The sequence below is a fragment of the Pagrus pagrus genome, assembly GCF_965226575.1.
Source record: "Pagrus pagrus genome assembly, chromosome: 4".
NCBI classification, from domain to species: domain Eukaryota; kingdom Metazoa; phylum Chordata; class Actinopteri; order Spariformes; family Sparidae; genus Pagrus; species Pagrus pagrus.
Genome location: NC_140188.1, coordinates 13,384,628 through 13,403,360, shown reverse-complemented (window position 1 = coordinate 13,403,360; position 18,733 = coordinate 13,384,628). Strand labels below are relative to the sequence as shown.

General features: G+C 42.1%; 2 protein-coding genes across 2 annotated transcripts in view; one reads left to right on the top strand and one right to left on the bottom strand.

Annotated features, from left to right (window-relative positions):
• The window catches only part of ift80 (intraflagellar transport 80 homolog (Chlamydomonas)), a 39,144-nt gene extending 37,871 nt beyond the window's left edge, over positions 1-1,273 (top strand). Inside the window, exons 18-19 of the mRNA XM_084350716.1 lie at positions 83-206; positions 593-1,273. Of these exons, the coding sequence (XP_084206842.1) occupies positions 83-206; positions 593-703 (235 nt within the window). The 3' untranslated portion in view covers positions 704-1,273. The remainder of the gene's footprint in view (positions 1-82; positions 207-592) is intronic.
• Positions 1,274-2,931: 1,658 nt separating this feature from the next.
• Positions 2,932-6,750, bottom strand: c15h3orf80 (chromosome 15 C3orf80 homolog). The gene has a single exon (XM_084350979.1). It carries the CDS (start codon positions 6,475-6,477, stop codon positions 5,812-5,814), a length of 666 nt encoding a protein of 221 aa, XP_084207105.1. The 5' UTR covers positions 6,478-6,750; the 3' UTR covers positions 2,932-5,811.
• Between the last annotated feature and the right edge of the window lie 11,983 nt (positions 6,751-18,733).

Sequence of the window (18,733 nt, the reverse complement as noted above, 5' to 3'; positions counted from 1 at the left end):
ATATCTCTCATCAGGGGAATTTTTAGAAAAATGTCTGAAATGAGGTTTGAGTGATGGATGTGGATGTGCATCTTGTGTCCAGGGCACTGGAGCTGGCAGTCAAACACAAGACCCATGTGGACACGGTGTTGGCCTATAGGCAGAAGTTCCTACAGAAATTTGGCAGGAAGGAGACCAATAAGAGATTCCTGCAGTACGCTGACGGGGTAAGTTGGAACAGTCTGTCTGCTGCACTTCATTAATTGATTAGGGCAGCGAATAGCACAGGGAGGGTGTCTTTTTATAATTGTTTCCGACAGGTTATCAGCTTTAACTCACTATAAACTGAGTGCCTCCAGTTGAAAAAGGTTAACTCTAAGGAGATAAATACTCACTGATGTTGGAGCATTACTGGGGTGTCCCTCGCTGCAAAATATCCCTCAGTGTTATCCCCATCAGGAGGGGGAAGGCATTAAAACACGCCACACTATTCAGGCACCAAGTGTGATCCCCTGTTTAACATGTAATGTGAGTAATTAACTTCCTCTATACTGATCAAAGCAAAATACAGTTTCTTGTCTCATTTCATCTCATCTTTCTGTCTCTCTGCCAGGTTGAGGTGGACTGGGAGAAGATCCAGGCGAAGATAGAGATGGAGTTGTCCAAAGAGAGAGAGAAGGCCGCTAACGCCTCCGTGAGGAGCAGCATGGCCCCGCGGCGTTGATACTCAGGGGACCTTTTGTCTAAAACTTCAGCCATGCAGGAATTGATTCCCATGTGTTTTTGACATTTGGTGAATATTAGGTGGTTTGGCCCACAGTCAGAGTAATAAAAATGTTCTGTACTTGAGGTACAATGTCGACCATTAGTTCCAAGTACATTAACTTCAAGTGAAAACAAAAGGGAACATTTGGATGTGGAGGCCACAAAGAATATGACACTTGATTTTGATTGTTACGCTACAGTCTTGTCAATGTAAAACATGTGCACAATATTGTACACAGCATTCTGTTACTGCGGCTGGATAATTTGACTTTTGATAAGAGTATCTGTATTTCTCAGCAACAACACCATTATGGCCTTTCTGTCGTATCAGCCTCTCAGTGATATCGGTGTGACAAGTTGAAAGTTGATTGTTATCTTTTAGTCGTGTACAAATGTGTTGCTGTGTTTCTTTGTCAGTGGCGTTTGACTGTGTTTTTATATGTATAGATATTTTTACAGTTTATATATTCATAACATTGCCTCCTGTAAAGACTATATTGTTGGTGAATAAAACAGATAGACACTGTTACTCAGCCAGAATGTCCTCTTTTATCTTGCCTTCTCTATTTATTGTATTCCTTTAATGTCTTGCTGCTTCAGTGGTATCTTTGAGTTGTTTTTCCAGCATTGCACATGCACCCAAAGGGTATTTCTAGGTGCATGTGTGTGTCTTAGAGTTCAATATATCTACAGTATGTGCTTCTCTTTGAGTTATTCTTGTATTTCCTTTTCTGCTGAGGTGTGAAACCAACCGCTTGCAATGCAGCTCCACCCCCTGGTTGGCAGAGGGCCAGTACATCAGCGGACCATTATAGCCTATCCATCTCCTCTAGTGGCCCAGAAGGAGACGAATGATGGAGAAGGTCTATCTCAGAGCTCTCCAAAAACAAAACGACTGCTTGACCATATCACGATCATTCGGACAGATACGGTAGAAAGCGAGCGGCATAGTCCCTGAAACTGTGAGCGGTCGCAGAAGCTGAAACATCGGAGAAAACGGTAGATGGAGGAAAATCTATCAATGGGTTCATTCTCTCTCGCTGTTGCCTTGTTTTCCCCCTCAGCTACCTGCACTTTTAGCCACTTCTAGGACTCTCTCTCTCTGACTCACTGTCTTTCTCTTGTTTTACTCCCTCCGTCTGCTTTCTTTCGAAACCTGCTCGCCATGTGATAAAGCATAGACCCAACACAACGTTAATCTATGAAAAGACTTATCAGCGAGGAGTCAGGTTTCACATGCATTACCACTGAGAGCGGCCACACACAGTGAAAAATAGAATTGAAATTAATTATGTCCTTCCTCTTGAACTATACTAAGCACACTGCACCCAATCTAAGTTAAGTGACGAGGAGTTTTTTGACGATTTTAATACTAAAAAGTCTCATTTCAACGTTTTAATCTAAATATTTCATATTTTTTAAAACTACACAGCACAAAACACCAGAGAGATTCTGCACTTTTATTAAACCGCAGAGCTGTATTCCCACATTCAATGACTTGCAAGTTCTCATATAATAGATTGATCCCAAAAATACACTTCCCGGATATAATGTAGAATTTATGAGGACGATAATGCTCATTGATTTGACCTTAAAGTTTATCCGTCCTTTGGACCAGTGAGCAACAGAATTACTGGATCATTGATGCAGAGTCTGATGTTGCTTACACTGAATCAATTTTATGTGAGCGTGTGTCTCTACTGTGAATTCATCTGAGGGCATGTCTGCTTTTTTCTGTTCATGTCCCTTTTGTATGTTTGGATTTTGTAATATGTACTTTTGAGGAGAACTGTCCTCTCCCGTGGCAGAGAGATGTCCCAGCCATACGTGATCTGATTAAAGGAACAGTTCACCCATAAATGAAAATTCAGCCGTCATCCACTCACCCCAATGCAGGTGGAAAGTCAGGTGAAGTTTCGTAATCCACAAAACATTTCTGGAGCTTCACAGCAAAACAGAGTTGCAGTATTGTCCTAAACAACTGAAGTAGATGGGGACTTGTTTTAAAAGATAAAAACAACCAAAAAAACAAAACACAAAATGGCTCAATACAGCTAATCCGGCGTAATCGAAGTGTAAGGAAGCCCTGAGATCCCAAATTGATTAGAAAAGACGTTAGTTGCACCTTTAACTTAGCAGCTACAGTAAAGATTTTGGTTGTAAATTGGGATCTCAGGGCTTCCGGAGACTTTTATTATGCCAGATGAGCTGAATAGAGCAGTTTAATTTTCCAGTTGTCAAGATTTAAGATTCAAGATGTTTATTGTCACTCCAGTATCTGTACATGTATGTACATGAGACAAAAATAAAGTTACAGAATGTAAAGGCAACGAGGGGGTTTTGTTGTTGTGCAAAGATAATATGTGTAAAATAAAGCAAAATGTTATAAAAGCAGCAGCCCCATGCTGTCCCCGTCTCCCTCAGTTGTCCAGGTGAATGTTGCAACTCTGTTTTGCTGAGAAGCTTCAGAAATGTTTTGTGGACTACAAAAACTTCACCTTCGACTTTCCATCGGCATGAGGGGGCGAAGATAATGACTTTATTTTCCTATTGTGGGGTGAACTGTTCCTTTTAAATGCAACAACCATGAAGGAGAGAGTGAAACGCAACATTCACACCTCTTAAGCAGCACTCACACGTGGCTCCATACATCTCGGGGTCGCTTGCTCCACCATCTACCATCTACCCATCAGTGGGTTTTAAGCATGGATTTAATGCCTCTAAGTGCAAACTCCACCCACCCACAATGTTCCCTCCGGAAAGCAAAGCCATCAGTGCTCACTAGTGGCTCTGCCATCTTGGGCCGCCAGTATTGGATTACACGAGCCACCACAATCAGACTCGGACTTTTAGTGTCAGGAGCATTAGAGGAGCTCAGGGTCTCTAAATGTGAAGTCTGGGTTTGTTGTGCTTTAGCAGCAACTTCTCCCGTATTTTAACCGCGAAACATTGGACAGAAAGTAAAGTGTTACTTATTGTTGTGAATAAGGCTGCTTTGATATTACTGCTTCTTATTACACCCTCCTAATGAGTGTCTGCTCTGGAGCTTCTCACATAAGTCAATAAGCTGAGGGTCACTGGGTGCATTATATCAGCTTACAAAATAAAAGAAGCATTAAAGAATGAACAGGTAAATAGAATTGCACATTTTATAAAGAGGCCGACCGATATTGGCCTATCACAAATTTATCCATATCAGTGTTTACGTTGTCGCTATCAGCTGATATGATAACTTTTAGTTTAAAAGAACACAATGCAGAAAAAGCTCAGGCTGATCTATAATTATTACATTTTTAGTTGTGTTTTCTGTTTTAGTGCACCGACGTTATTTTAGAAACTTGGTGATTTTGCTCATCTTTAAACTGTCCTGCCTCCATTACATAGTTTTGTCACATGGAAGGTGAGAGCTGAAAAGATTGTTGACGACTACTTTGTTCATTTTTAAGATTTAGAATAGATTGTTTAAGTAATTTTTCTGTGCAAAGTCGTCAGAAATTACTTGGTTTCATCCTCTCAAATCTGAATATTTGTGTTTTTCCTGAGGTTTCTTTGATGGTAAACTAAATATCATTGTGTTTTGGACTGTTGTCAGATCATCTGGGAACCTATGATAGACATTTTTCACTATTCTCTGTCATTTTAAAGACTTTTGACAGGTTATTCGTTAGTGAAATGAGCCGTTACTTGCAGCCTTAACGGAGATACTTTTCTCTTCTCGCCTTCTCTTTTGGCCTGGGACTCATCATGTGCTAACATTTCGACAAGTCTGAGCTTGAGAGAGGATATAGCAAGTGTGGCTGCTTACTACACACACAGTCAAAGTAAACTAATGTCTGATGACAGATGAGCTTAATCTTGTTGCATAATGACTCATTTTAATTGACAGTTAATGGCAAATACACCTATATCTTTAATCCAGGTAAACGGGCCGTGAATCCTGATGCGATGAAGTGTGTGTCAGCTTGGTTTTCAGTTTACAGCAGCAAAAAAATCAGTGTCTCATCAGTCAGAAATGCAAATTAGCAGTGGACAGTTACACGCTCGTGGTGAACATACAAGTAGAAGTGAAGCTATTGTCTCAGATGTCTCCTGTCAGATGTCCCTCCGTCTTTTCCTGTCCTCGGTCTGAGCTGCACAGCGTTAGTTCTGCTCGGGGGCAGCGTTTGTGATCTTGTCTGACATGCTATCATCAAAATACAACTTTGTTTCTTGGCAGCTCACACCCCATCAGCATGCCAGCTGTAATCTCTGCCATTGTTATTTGTTTTATTTATTTATTTTTCAGTGGATTCAAAACCTGGGAGACACTGATACATGTGGCCTCAGGGCAGCATCTTTACAAAAAAAAAAACCTTGCACATCTCTGCTGCAGCTTCAGCTTGTGCAGTATTAGACATGGCTCAGGTCACTGATAAAATGCTCATCTGTCAGCCCCCTAGAGAAGTGTGTGTGTGTGTGTGTGTGTGTGTGTGTGTGACTCAGTTTGAGAGAATATTGCTTTCATGCTGATAAGCTATGGGCTGAATTAACTGGCTCTAAAGCTGCCTGATAAAAATGTCTGCCCCAGAAAGTATTAAAATATTGATATCCCCCCCTTCAGCACACATTTCAGGTTACTGAGAGGAGAGAAAAGGAAAATCTAAATATTCTTCCTTTTGCATGCAAATCCAATGAAGATGAAATAAAGGGGAAATTGGGGTCTTTTGGGTTCGTCAGAATATTTAGCAGAGAAGGGGGTTTCACGGTGCCACTTAAAATTGAGGTGCTGAGGTAAAAAAAAACTTAATGCGATTGTACCGGAGCCAAATTAGCTGCCCCCCCCCATCACAAAGAGGTCGGTCTCAGCCGCCTGCTTCACTTCATAATCTCCTTTTCTTAACCCAAGCCGCTCGTTTGCATACAAAAGGCCAGTAATCCCCTATAATCTTACAAAACACGTCCATTTTCGCAGCCTCCTCCTTTTATTCTTAACATTCAGGATTATAATTGCACTTGAGTTTATATCTCTGCAAGATAATTACCCTGATTATATTAAAATATGAATGCTGTATTGTCTTAGTCCGCCACTCAGACAGAGTTCCGACATGTCCTGGGGCTGTGCTGCGGTCCTGCCACCTCCAGGACATCCCGCCTCTGCTCACCGGCTCTCGGTCCCGCGGCTCTCGCCCTGCCCTGACCGCCCCTGTCGCTCCCCGACGACAGCAGGTTATCGTCGGAGCGGTCCCTGTGCATCTCCTGCATGCTCTCCTCGTACGTGGGCAAATATTTCACCTCGTCGTAGGCCGGCAGGTTCGGGGAGGCGAAGTCCCCGAGGCTGCCCTCTGGGTACCGGTCCAGCAGGGAGTCCTGGGACGCCGACGCGTGGCCGTGGAAGAGGGAGGGCTCCTCGCTGCGGTCGTTGTGCGGGTTCCGGCGGGGCCGCGGGCAGATGATCCGCTGGATGAAGTAGCCCATGGCGAAGAGCAGCAACAGGATCAGGATGCCCGACAGCTTCTTCGTGAACCAGCCGACGTTGTCGAAGAAAATGTGGATGGGGAGCTTACAGCAGCGCACCGCGGAGCTGGCGCTGCCGTTCCCGCCGACGACGGGCGGGCAGCACTGCTGGCCGTCGCCGCACTGGACCCCCCCGCAGCTCCGGTAGGCTTGACAAGCGGAGAGCAGACACGCCGACAGAAAGGTGCCGGTGGTCCCGCGCGGTGTCCCGCAGCCGCCCGGCCCGCCACGGGGCATCATCGCTGGATCTGGAAAGTAATGTGTTGCGTCTCCCGTCCTGTGATGTCGGTAGTCCGCTCAGGTGTCCGGCCACAGGTCCGCCTCTGTCTCCAGCTGTGCACCAATCATCCGCTCACACAGACACTGCAGCGCCGAGCGGGACAGCACAGCAGGTGCCCCCCCGCTGAGGACGACCTGGCTGCTGCTGTACGGACGACAGGAGTGGAGCAGCAGCAGCGTGTGGAGGGAGCAGTGAGGAGAATCATGAATAATCTTGCATCATTATTACGTGAGGACATTTCTACCAGTCCTCCAGCGTGTCCTCATGCCAGTGCAACACAGATCTGGTCCCCCATCATCTGAGCTGTCCCCCCCCCCCCAAAGAGATCTGTGACCCCAGCCACCTCATATCAATGACCCCCCCTCAGTTGAGTGCAGGGTTTGCTGCAGAGCCCCATGATTTGTGTTTGGTGAGATGCATGTAGGAGGGCTGAGGAGCACAGATGGGAGAGTGAGAAGTCATTATACTGTGTTTGGATAGACTGTGAAACCAAAACTAGTTCTCATTCTGCTCTGTTGAAGCACTAATACTGCACCACAGAAATACTTCATTACAAGCAAATAGTGGTAAGTATTATCAGCTAAATGCACTTGAAGTATGAAAAGTAAACGTAGTGCAGGAAAATAGTCTCTGTGAGTGTTTAAAAATGAATGTGTAAGTAGCATTTACACTATTTTATGTGCTATTGGTAGTTGAATCAGTCACAGTGACTACAGTACAGTACTGCAGTGTAGAGATACTTTAAAGTAGAGTACAAAAGTATAACCATCAAAATAGGCCCTTTGCAGAATCATATATAGGCCTACATTATTAAATCATGAATATTGATGAATTCATTTACATATCCGTTTACAGCCGATACAGATTAGGCTCATTTTAACTGCTCTATGTAGTCCTGTGTTGCTTAAAGGAAAAGTTCACCCAAAAATGACAATTCAGTCATTATCTCTTCAGCCTCATGCTGATGGAAAGTCAGGTGAAGTTTCGTAGTCCACAAAACAAACTGGAGCGTCGCAGCAAAGCGGCGGTGCAGCGTTCTCTTAAACAACTGAAGTAGCTGGGAACTTGAGACGTGAGATACATACAGCTCATCCGGCATAATCCAAGTCTCAGGAAGCCCTGAGATCCCAAAGTGATTTGACAAGACGGTCGAGCTCAGGCACCCAACATACGGGGTGTGCACTAACGTCTTTAGCTTAGCAGCTAAAATTAAGATTTGGGCTTAAAAATTGGCATAGATAACATCTTTTCATTCATTTGGGAGACTTGATTTTCACCAGAAAGCTGTATGCAGCCATTTTGTGTGTTGTTTTTCCTGTTGTTGTTTTTTTTAAAAACAAGTCCCCATCTATTTCAGTTGTTCCGGAGAATGTTTTGCTGTGAAGCTTGTGTCCCAAAAGTCCCCAGACCCCCCGAAAGGTTGAACTAACTGAGTCCTGCATGGACACAGATGTGAGGGCCCCTGATACAAGGCGCCAACAGATCTACCCCTCTCATAAAAAATGAATAGTTCTTGCCATGTGGGCTGTAATGGCCCCCCATTAGAAGAGTGTCTGGATTCACATTAGTCCAGCGTCACCCTGGAGGACCATGTGTCTTCAGCACTGAAGCACATAACCATAAAACTCAATCTCCAGTTTAAACGACAGTCTCCTCGCCCCAACGTGTTAATTTACACTAAAGAAGTGCCTTTGGACAACATCCAAGAATGACAGACGGCTCAGTAAGCTGCTCTACAAGTACTGAATAGTAACTGATTAATTAAACCTGTCTGCATGTTGTATTGCAGTGAAACAGTGACTGAATGAATAATGTCCTGCAGCGGTTGTATAGAGGGACAAAGGTCAATTTCAAACACTTATGTCCTTATTGAATTTGCAAAGGATTACAGCCTCTTTCCCTCAGAGAACAGGATTTATGATATTAACACAGACTAAAGAAGAATGTAGCCCGTTACTATATTTTAAATAAAAGGGATCTTACTGGTGAGACATGGCTTCGACACTCTTTTGTCGAGTCGTTATGGTGTAATACACGAAACAAATCATTTTGAACTACAGGAACATTTCACCCCTCCTGTCTTCACGTTACTCTTTGTCACTAATAGCCAGTCTGTATTCCTTTCTTTCCTAAACAAGGCCTAATGCACAATGCACCAAATCTAATTACGGGAGCATTATGACGTGAAATTCAGTAGAAGGGTAACATCACACAGCCTAATTTATGCAGCATCGTATTTCTTTCTGTAATCGGCCTCGATTAGGGAAACGTGATCGCAGGGCTCCCTTCTAACCAAATAAACAAATACACAATCAATAGCCGCTGGCCAGCTGCTCTGTGAGAAACCCTTTTCGGCTCCTTTGTTTCGAGGGCTTTCCCAGCACTTCTGCTATTTTGATACTCTTATTGACACGTTTAGGGAACAACAGCTATTTTTTGATCACGGCTCCCGCACTCTGGAAAGTAGAGAAATGCTGCTGTCTCCACAGTTCTCACCCCAGCACAGAGGAGCACTTCAAACCATTTGGCTTTTTTAAATCCCATCCAGATCAAACCAGTGTCAGCAGTTATGAAGATAAGAAATAGGATAACAAAGTTAAACTGTTCATCCTGAAGCACGCTGAAAGTAATTTAGGTAACACTTTATGTTAAGGTCCTTTTAATAAGTGTTATGTAATAGTTCATAAGGGTCTTCTTAAGTACTTATTGAGACTATTTAAAGCAACATTATGTAACTGTTTTACCTTAAAATAACAGCTTCTTAATCATGTTGATGGGTACAGTGTCTTGCCACTCTGCCCCCCTATCACTTGTTTCTGCTCTATGTAACTTCAGTGAGCGGGTCGGATCACAGCGCTACACACGTTTACTTCAACGTACACGGTTTTTTAACCACAAAACATTGTTATGATGTAATGAGTTGTGTTTTTAGTCAGCACACCTACATTATGTGTGACTGTTATTGACCTGGGATTTGTATTTACCACAGTGGTGTTCCACCAAAACGCACAAAATGCCAATTTCTACATATTGTTGCTTTAAGAACATAAAAAAAGCCTTATTATGTTTTTGTTAAACCTTTCTTAAGCCTTTTCTGGTGCTCATTAAGTGCAATTCATACCTTATTGCGCATTTTTCTGCAGCCTTTGCGGCTACTGGATCCATAATGAGAACAACACCACAGTTAATAAATTCTTTATTATGCAATTATTAACAGAAAAAAGGATGATTAACTCTAAATGAAAGCTGTCAAGATATCAGACTTTCACTACACAATTATCATAGCCAAACAAATTAATTTAAACATTTGAAAAAGAGAAAGTCTATAAATCAAATCTGTCTTTAACTTTGTTTTTCACTTTTTTTGGCAGATAAATTACCCTCAGAATGAGAGAGTCTGTAAGCATAACTGTAAACAAAGTGTACAAAAAGAACAATTACACTAAATTACTGGTGAAAATTCAACCAGATGAACTGAACAAAAGATGCACGAGGCCAAACATCGTCGCTGGGTTATTCACACGATATTATCATACGTGTATAACAATATTTCATATTTTTACATCATGTTTATCATTAATATGGCAATATCATGACACGCTTACTACTGCTAGCAAGTTTCTTATAATCAATATAAAAGAAACATGTTTATTATAACACTCTTTGTGGTAATAAGCATCTGATAAGGTCAGGACCCATTATCTCATGCTTATTACAAGAACAAGGTCCACTTTGTAAGAGAGTTGATTCTTGAGTCACAGTCCCAACTCAAACACTGAGGCTTTGGGATTGGAGGTCCGTTGCGCCGCCTTCCCAAAGCGTCAGTATTTGACGAATCAACTTTCTTACAAAGTAGACCTTTAATATAAAGCATTACCATAATTTTCCCATTCTTTGGTTTTCTTGCCAATCACAAGGACTCCGTGATTCAATCTGTCCTTTTCCTCTCTTGTTTATCTTCTTTCTCTGACAATTTCACATCCTCAGGTCTGTTTCTAACCCACCACATCCTGCCTCTTTTCCCTCTTTCCCTGAAATTCACCACAAAGTGCTGCTCTTATGTGAGTAAGATTGATTGAATAAATTCTCCTTCTTTATCTCTTTTCGCCTCCCCCCTCTTTCTTGTTGTGTCTATCTCGGAGCGGCTCTCAGCAAACACATCAAACTAATTGGAGGCCAACTTCATCCCAGAGGAAACGGAAAGGGACAAGTGTTCTTTGCATAGTGTATTTACAGAAAGTGGAAAGTTCCTGTGCTCGAGCAGATGTCCGAGTCCTCGATGCTCGCAGAGGCAGGAACACGGACAGATGTAGAAAGTATAAACACAACAAATCTGTTAGCAGCATCAACACGAGGGCGGCTCTGCTGCTGTTACATTAACTGACACAATAGTCCGACGCTGCAGCCTCCTCTATGGCTAACAATTACCATGATAACTCACTGACTACACTATATCACTTTAATAAATGTGCTGTGCTGCATGCTTCCATTAATCTGGCACAAAGGTCTCTTGTGTTGTGCTTAATAATTCAGTCTTATGGGGTCCATTAGTCCTGTGCAATGATGAATGGCAGCGTTCATTTTCATGTGTCAGAGACGTTGATGCGCGGACCGCCCAACTGTCAATGTCACGGTTATCGCGTTTGCATTAATTATGAAAGAAAGAGAGCCTTGTCAGGCATCGGGCTTTGTTAATGGACCCACTGATGGTTCTGCGCTTTGCTTTGTTTGCACCAGAGCAGAAGTCAAAACCTCAGGGTTATTGCCCTGAGACCAGCTTCAGCCTCTGTAGCTTCTTTATTTAAAGAATAATCTGATCTTTACATGATGTGATTAATTGCCCTAATCCTGCTGCATGTGCAAGAATAGCTATGTCTGAATTTGGAGGATGAATGCATACGTTTTATCTTTGTGTGTGTGTGTGTGTGTGTGTGTGTGTAGTACTTATCCCAGAATTGCAGGATATGTGTGTGGGTGTCATCAGCGTCTGTGTATTCCCATCAGCTTGAACTCTAATAAAAAGCAGGGCCTGCAGTCGGTGTAGATTGTGTGAATCCAGAAAAGTCCCACACCACAGCTATTTCACACCCACGTACTTCCTCTAATCTTATCGCTCTGCTTGCTCAGAGGTCTTTAAGTGTGCGGGATTGTGTGTATGTGTGTGTGTGTGTTGAGAGTACGGGGCGACTATATTTATGTTTTAGTCCGTTTGTGTGGGCGTCTTAACGTTTCGAGCATGTTTTCCCCTTTCTTCGTCGCTGGACAGTATGTGGTTGAGTGAGAGGGACACGGTGAAGGGATGACGTGTGACCCAGGTCAAACTTTGTGCTTCTTTCCTCGGGAGCCAACCGAACGAGCGAGTGGATGTGGTCACCTAAAGAAAGTGAGCACCTCTTACCTTTTGCGTGGCCAGCGCTGTGTAGTTTTTGGCTCGGAGAAGAATCAGTATTCTGACTTCCTTTGAAGAGAAAACCTGCTCTTTAAGCCCAAAAATCCTTCACACAAGAGAGAGGGAGAAAGAGAGAGAAAGTCTCAGTGCTCTTAATAAATCTGCTGAGCTGGGCTTTTTGACTTTATAGTGAATAAATGTGTACCGTGGCCCATATGATAATCGTACAGGCCATCATACACCGCAATTATTTAGACAGGTTTGATGGGGTAATAGCTCTAAGTGATTTGACTCAGCATCGTTGCTTTCTGTTGAAATGGGAACATCATTTTGCCGGGAATGATTTATATACATATACATCAATCACTGTCTTTTTAGCTTTTGGGCAATGCTGCCTTTCCATACTCTGCCACAGACATAACCAACCAAACATCTTCAACCTGACTACTGTAACTCTCTGGGTAAGAAGTGATGTATTAATTAACTATTAATAAAGGAAGAAACGTTTAATCTGTACAAGAAGGGGAGCTGTTTTTCTGTTGCATTAAACGTTGCAATATTATATCAAGGCAGGATGGATTTACACTGACTGTATGTAAGCAATTATAATTAGCTCTACTTTTTATTCTTCTAGTTAAAGGTGCAATGTGTAAGAATTTTGGTTGGAAAAATCCTAAAGCTAACCAGAATTATCAACAGGATGTGAGGGAAGAACAGTTTTGACATTATCACATTTATGTATCATGTTGTAAAGCATGTTTAGCATGCTAACGAGCTAGCCCTGGCCTATCTCATTACAAATATACTGTGCTTAACGCCAACATTTCTCTGGTGCTTTGAGCTCCTAGTCCAGACATCTAGCTACGTGGCTAACTGAGCTAATTAGCTAACAGCAGCTACAGTTAGCAGCATTTTGTGGTTTACGTTGATATACTTCCCCCTATTTGTTTAGAGTAAGACTTCAGATGGCCAAGTCTTATTACATATTGCACCTTTAAATGAGACATATTCATGAGGTTCATAATTTTATTTTGGGTAACTACAAGAATAGGTTTACATGCTTTAATGCTCAGAAAACTGTCTGTTTTAGCTCCTGAGTACCCAGTCTGCTCTGATTGGTCGGCTCACACACGCCTGAATAATGCATTAATAATGCAAATGTGTGACATGTTGACGTACTGTGATGTCACAAAGTCACGGAACCAAAGGCAAGGCTGCTGACGGGGCGTTTCAGGAGCAGTGTCCTCTGTGGGAGAGAGGAGCTTCTGGTGGTGCTGACTTTTACATTTTAAACCTTCAAGATCTTTTATATGCCGAAGAACATATGTAAAACACTGAAGGAAAGGAAAAAAATGAAAAAAGCATAATAGGTCTCCTTTAAATTCTCTTCTTTTCTCGCAAATCTAATGTACACACTCTCACAAAACATCAGACAGTTTAATGTGGAAAGTTCTCATCAGAGGGAGGTGAGTGTGGAGCATTGAGGGGCAGCTTCTCCTCGATTTCTAAAAGCCCCCAACCAACCCCCAAGAACAAGGGCCACCTCATTCTCCTCTATAAGATAACCCGTCTGCAACACCCAGCTGCTGATGACTCAGTTACTGGAGCTCACACACACAAACCAGACAGACACCTGGAGGTTAAATATAGGATAAAGTTTCCCATTCCCACATGTTTGAGTAGAGGCGGAGGGCAGGGGATTTTTGACCCCCTGCCTCCGCACTACTGCGCTGAGTCACTCTAAAAGGAGGAGGGGGGGTACGCGTCTCAGAAGGTGACTAGACTATATGGCCTTCAGTTACATCCCTCCTACCAAACGCCCACGTTACATCGCAAGACTCGTAATTCTGTGGCCCCTGAACGCACAGAGCTCCCCGAGGGCTCCGAAATATGGAATCAGCAATACGGAGAGACGGGTGAAAAGAGAAAGAGGCCGTGACACAACACACATTACACATAAATGCTGACAGGCGTAGTATAATATAAAGCACTAAGTGGAGGGTTGGTGTAGGAGATGGAAGGGGGATTCAACTCAGAAACTTACATCCATTTTCCCCAGAGACCCTTCAGACACTAACCTCTCTCTCTTTATCCCCCCTTTCCTGCTTAAATTATGGTCTCCCTTCCTCTGTTTCTTCCCTCACATCCAGTTTTATGGATGTCCAGAGACAGGAAATCTGTTAATATGTGGAAATGCACAACAATTAAAGTCAATCCCCCTAAGTGAAAGCAGGAACAATGAAATGGTCCCAAGAAATTCTGAGTGAAACTGTGTAGGTGTTAAATCCAAACACTGACATCAAGGACAGATGTGCCTGACATCTCAGAAAACACACAGTTTACACGATTCAAGACTAAAACTTGTTTTTGGGGCCAAATCTGACGTCTTTCACAAAAAAACAACGTCTTTAACTGCGTGTAGCCTCTGGGAGGTCCATCATCACAAACTTTTTGCAGAGACAGATTGCTCAATAAACAAATCTTTACTTTAGATCGTAGTCAAGATGCCAAAAATACCAAATATTATGCCAAATACAGTAAAAGCATTTGAAACGTGTTGAGAAAATGGTTTATCTGACTTGGAGGGTACTTTTTACAGCGAGTATTCGAATCGCTGAGGTTTGACTGGTTGTTTTTTAGCCACACTAGCTGCATGGCTCCAGGGGTGGTAAAGTCAGATGCTCCGTCAGTCCAACACTTTGATCCACACTGAAATATTTCAGCTGTGACACGGATTGCCATGACATTTAGAACGGACATTAATGAATCCCAGAAAATAAATCCTACTGACTTTGCAGTTTTGTGTGAAAAGTCTCAATAACTATTGTTTGTATCGCCAGGAAATGTATTCAGACTGTTTCACAAACACTTCTAAATCATGATGATAGTCCAGTGTCTTGTAACAGGGTAAATTGTGTCTCCGTCTCAGCCACTCAGCTCCCCCATCACTTGTTTCTGCACTGTAACTTCAGTGAGAGGGTAGATCACAGCGTTACATACATGTTTACTTCAACATACAAGTTTTAACATATAACATTGTGATGATGTAATGAGTTTTGTTTGTAGTCAGCACCTACATTACGTCTGACAAACTGTTACAGACCGGTGATTTGTGTTTACCACAGTGGTGTTGCACTCAGAAACTGTGGGGGGCGCCAAATCGCACTAAATGCCAATTTCTATATAATGTTGCTTTAAAAAGTAAAACAATTTCCACCTTGGTGCTAATTAACTAAGGGTACTTTGCTAACATACTCAGTGAGGATGATGGTAAGTGTTATAATGCTGAACATGTTAGAATTGTCATTGTGATCGATTAGCCCCTAACACTTGTTAATTTAATTTCCAACATTGTGAAACAGCTTTTCAGATACCAGCAGTAGCAAAAAAAAGTATCTAAGTACATTTAATGAAGTACTGTGCTTAAGTACAATTTTTTGGGTACTTTTACTTTCCTTGAGTATTTCTATTTCTATTTTTTTTTACGTTTGCAGATAATGCACAAAAGATTTAAAAAAATAGTCAACAGCTGCAACAATAAAGTAAAGAAAACATTATTGCATCAATAATTATAATCTAATAACACAATAAGTATTATTCTGAAATGGAAATTTGATGGTAATACTTTTATACTTTTACAGAAGTAAAGACTTTACATGCAACATAGTATTTCTACACTGTGTTATTGCTACTTTTATTTAAGTTAAATACCACTCTTCCACCACGGAGGTTGATTTCTCATCAAAACCACAACACACTGAAAATAGAGAACAAAAGAAGTGTAAACTGTGTGGGTGAGATTAAAAAAAAAAGAAGAAGAAGAAAACTCAAAAGGACTCATAAAACATCTTAGCCCAAGATGAAAAAAGCATACAATGGCAACATCAAGTGCTGAAAAACAATAAAAGACATAAAAATAAAGATAAAGAACAAACAAAAAAACACAGGCCTTGCATAATGAAAATAAATTAAAGTCATTAGCGAGTCAAGTCATTTTCCTTTTTGATCCCAAACCCTGTATCTGAGTGCAACAACACTTCTCTGTTCTGAGTTTATCCTATTGATTGCTACCAGCTCTACGGCCCATGCATTATACATTACACTGTTGTATGGGACTGAATGAGGTTGCCTCTGAAATCTCTCATGGCTGGATGATCTCCAGAGCCTCTCTTCCCGTTTGCTCTTTGCAAAGGTGTTGCTCTTTGTCCCCGTTCACCTCTCTCCAGCTTCTTTATGCGGGGCACGGCTCTTTTGTCACTAAGGATCTTTCCAGTGATAACTCAGCCCTGATGGCAAAATGGCCCATTGAAATTGAAAGGATATGGCGTTCCTCATCTCCGGGGTAAGAGGACACCTTTTGTGCGTCTGCATGTGTGAATGCACGTATGTTATAAAGGCAATGTTTGAGTGCGGAGGTATGGGTTTTCCTCCTGCCTTCCTTACATGTGAGTGACTGTGTTTTTCTGTGGGTTATTTTGAGTGTGTGTGTGTGTGTGTGTGTGTGTGTGTGTGTGTGTGTCTATGTGATGGATAATGAGTCTGCACAATGAGGGCTCATATTAACCCTCTAGGGTGTGTGACATCATCGTTTCCAAACAGGTTGGTCGATCTGAAAAAAAAAAAAAAAAAGCCCTGTCATAACACACACACACACACACACACACACACACACACACACACACACAATGAAAGACTGTTTTAACTGAGCCACAGCGGAGGGAAAGATTGTGTCAGTTGTTGCTTTTGATAAAGACCTTTCTCAATACCTGGTCTTTAAAATACATCTCAGTTCAACTTTTTACGATTACAGCACAATAGAGTCGTATTTCATTTCCACTGTGGTTTTTATGTTTTTTTGAGTCTTGATTTCATGCGGCTCAAAAAGCAAGTTTTTCCATACTGATTACAATAATAAAGAGCCCAACAAATACTTTTTTAAAAATGTAAACATACATTAAATGCATTAAAAGTACAGTGCAAGGTGAAGACTATTGGATTGGATGGTCATGATTCCCTGATGGCTGTGATCTGTGGGTGACAGGGATGGTAAATGGTCTTGCGCGTTTCCAGTCTCCTGACCGCTTTAAAAAAGCTGTGATATTCACCCATTCACACACTGATGACAGAGAGTGCCATGCAAGGTGCCAACTGCTCATCAGGAGCAATTTGTGGTCAAGTATCAGTATCTTGCTCAACGACACTTCAACATGCAGCTGGGGGAACTGGGGTTCAAATCAGTGACCTTTTACAATCACTACCAATCATCACCCACTCTCCCTCCTGAGCTACAGCCGCCCGGATGTGTCCCCCAGCGCCACCAACACAACAAAGTTGTCACCTATCAAGTGAAGTATATCAAAAATAATGTGACACAACAATCTGACCTCTCCTGATATTCATGAAATTCAACCCAGTGACGCTGTCTAGTGCGCAATGGAGAGGCTCCACAGCCTGAGCAGTCCTGTAGGCTCCTCACTCGCCAGAATAAATGTTAGTACGTTTCTGTAAAACTGCAGATAAGTTGAAACTGAACGTTTATTTTTGTTACAACTTTACGTTTGTTTAGGTTCAATCTTTCTCTTTCTCTCTCGTCGCAATGCTGTGCTAACGCTCTGCTTAGGTTTAGGCACAAAAACCATTCAGGAAACATGGTTTGGCTTATTAATAATACCTGTTTTGGTTGCTGGATCACGGATGGAGATGGTCCGACTTCCTGTGGAAAAAAAGACAGTTTTGGTCACCGGAAATGTCGCAGGTGGCCTTAAAAATATCCAGTGGTGTGATTGGAGCTGTGGTCGGCCGTTTGCAGCCTTATTGGCTGTGATAGCGCCACCTCTGTCCCTCCTGATGTGAAATTCAGCTATTAAGCATATAATATGAACACGATATGCCACATTTGCTTGAAATGTCAACCTTGAACGTATGTGTGGTTTCTGGAAATGTTGACTGCTGACATTATATCCTGGCGACTGGGCTGACTGACTCTGAGGAGGAACAGGTAGTCTGACAAACCATCTGAGAGGCTCCTCACAAGGTATAACCACGGCTTTAATGATAAACACGTCAAGTAAGATGGACTAGACGACTATGGACTGTGGTTTTGTGCGCGAGCAGCTCAGGTCAAGTGAAGTGTGTTTGGCCCATTAAGTGCACTTCATCTGCTATTAAAAGAGCATAAAGAAGATCTTTTGTTTGTCTTCCTTATTAGGACAGGGCTAATATGTGGTGGTTAACGTAATTATTAACTGGCAATTAGGACAATTCGTCTCAGGTGATGTTGAGGAGTAACACACATGTAAAGTAACAGGTAGATTACTTTCTACTGGGAGTAAATAATCCAAGTAATGCACTACTTTTCTTCTTTTTTTTCTTTAAAGTAATGAGTAATGTGTAAAACACCACTCTTTAGAGTAATGACCCCAAACACTGGTCAACATCTACTTGAGGGATTAGCATAAAGTTTGTTTGAGGCAGTCATGATCCCCAGATGATGAATCAAAATGACTCTGATGATCTCCAGACTTTTCCTTTAGCGCCAACATGATGATCACATCTGTGGTTTTGACCAAAAATGACTACACAACTGTTGGATGGGCCGCCATGGATTTTTTTTCTTCTTCAGACATTCATGTTCTCCTCTGGGTGAAGTGTATGGTGATCCGTTTACTTTCCCCGTCTGATCCGGTCAAATATTTTATCCGTCCAAACCTTTATGACCGAATATCTGCAAAACTAATGACACTCCTGTGATTCTAATGCCGCTTATGTTTAGTGCTGATGTGAGAAATAACAGAGATTTGTTAGCGTTCACGGAGCCAGTATTGTGG

What these genes read in the sequence shown, in the direction of transcription:
- c15h3orf80 (XM_084350979.1), bottom strand. Translation starts at nt 6,477, where the DNA reads ATGATGCCCCGTGGCGGGCCGGGCGGCTGCGGGACACCGCGCGGGACC.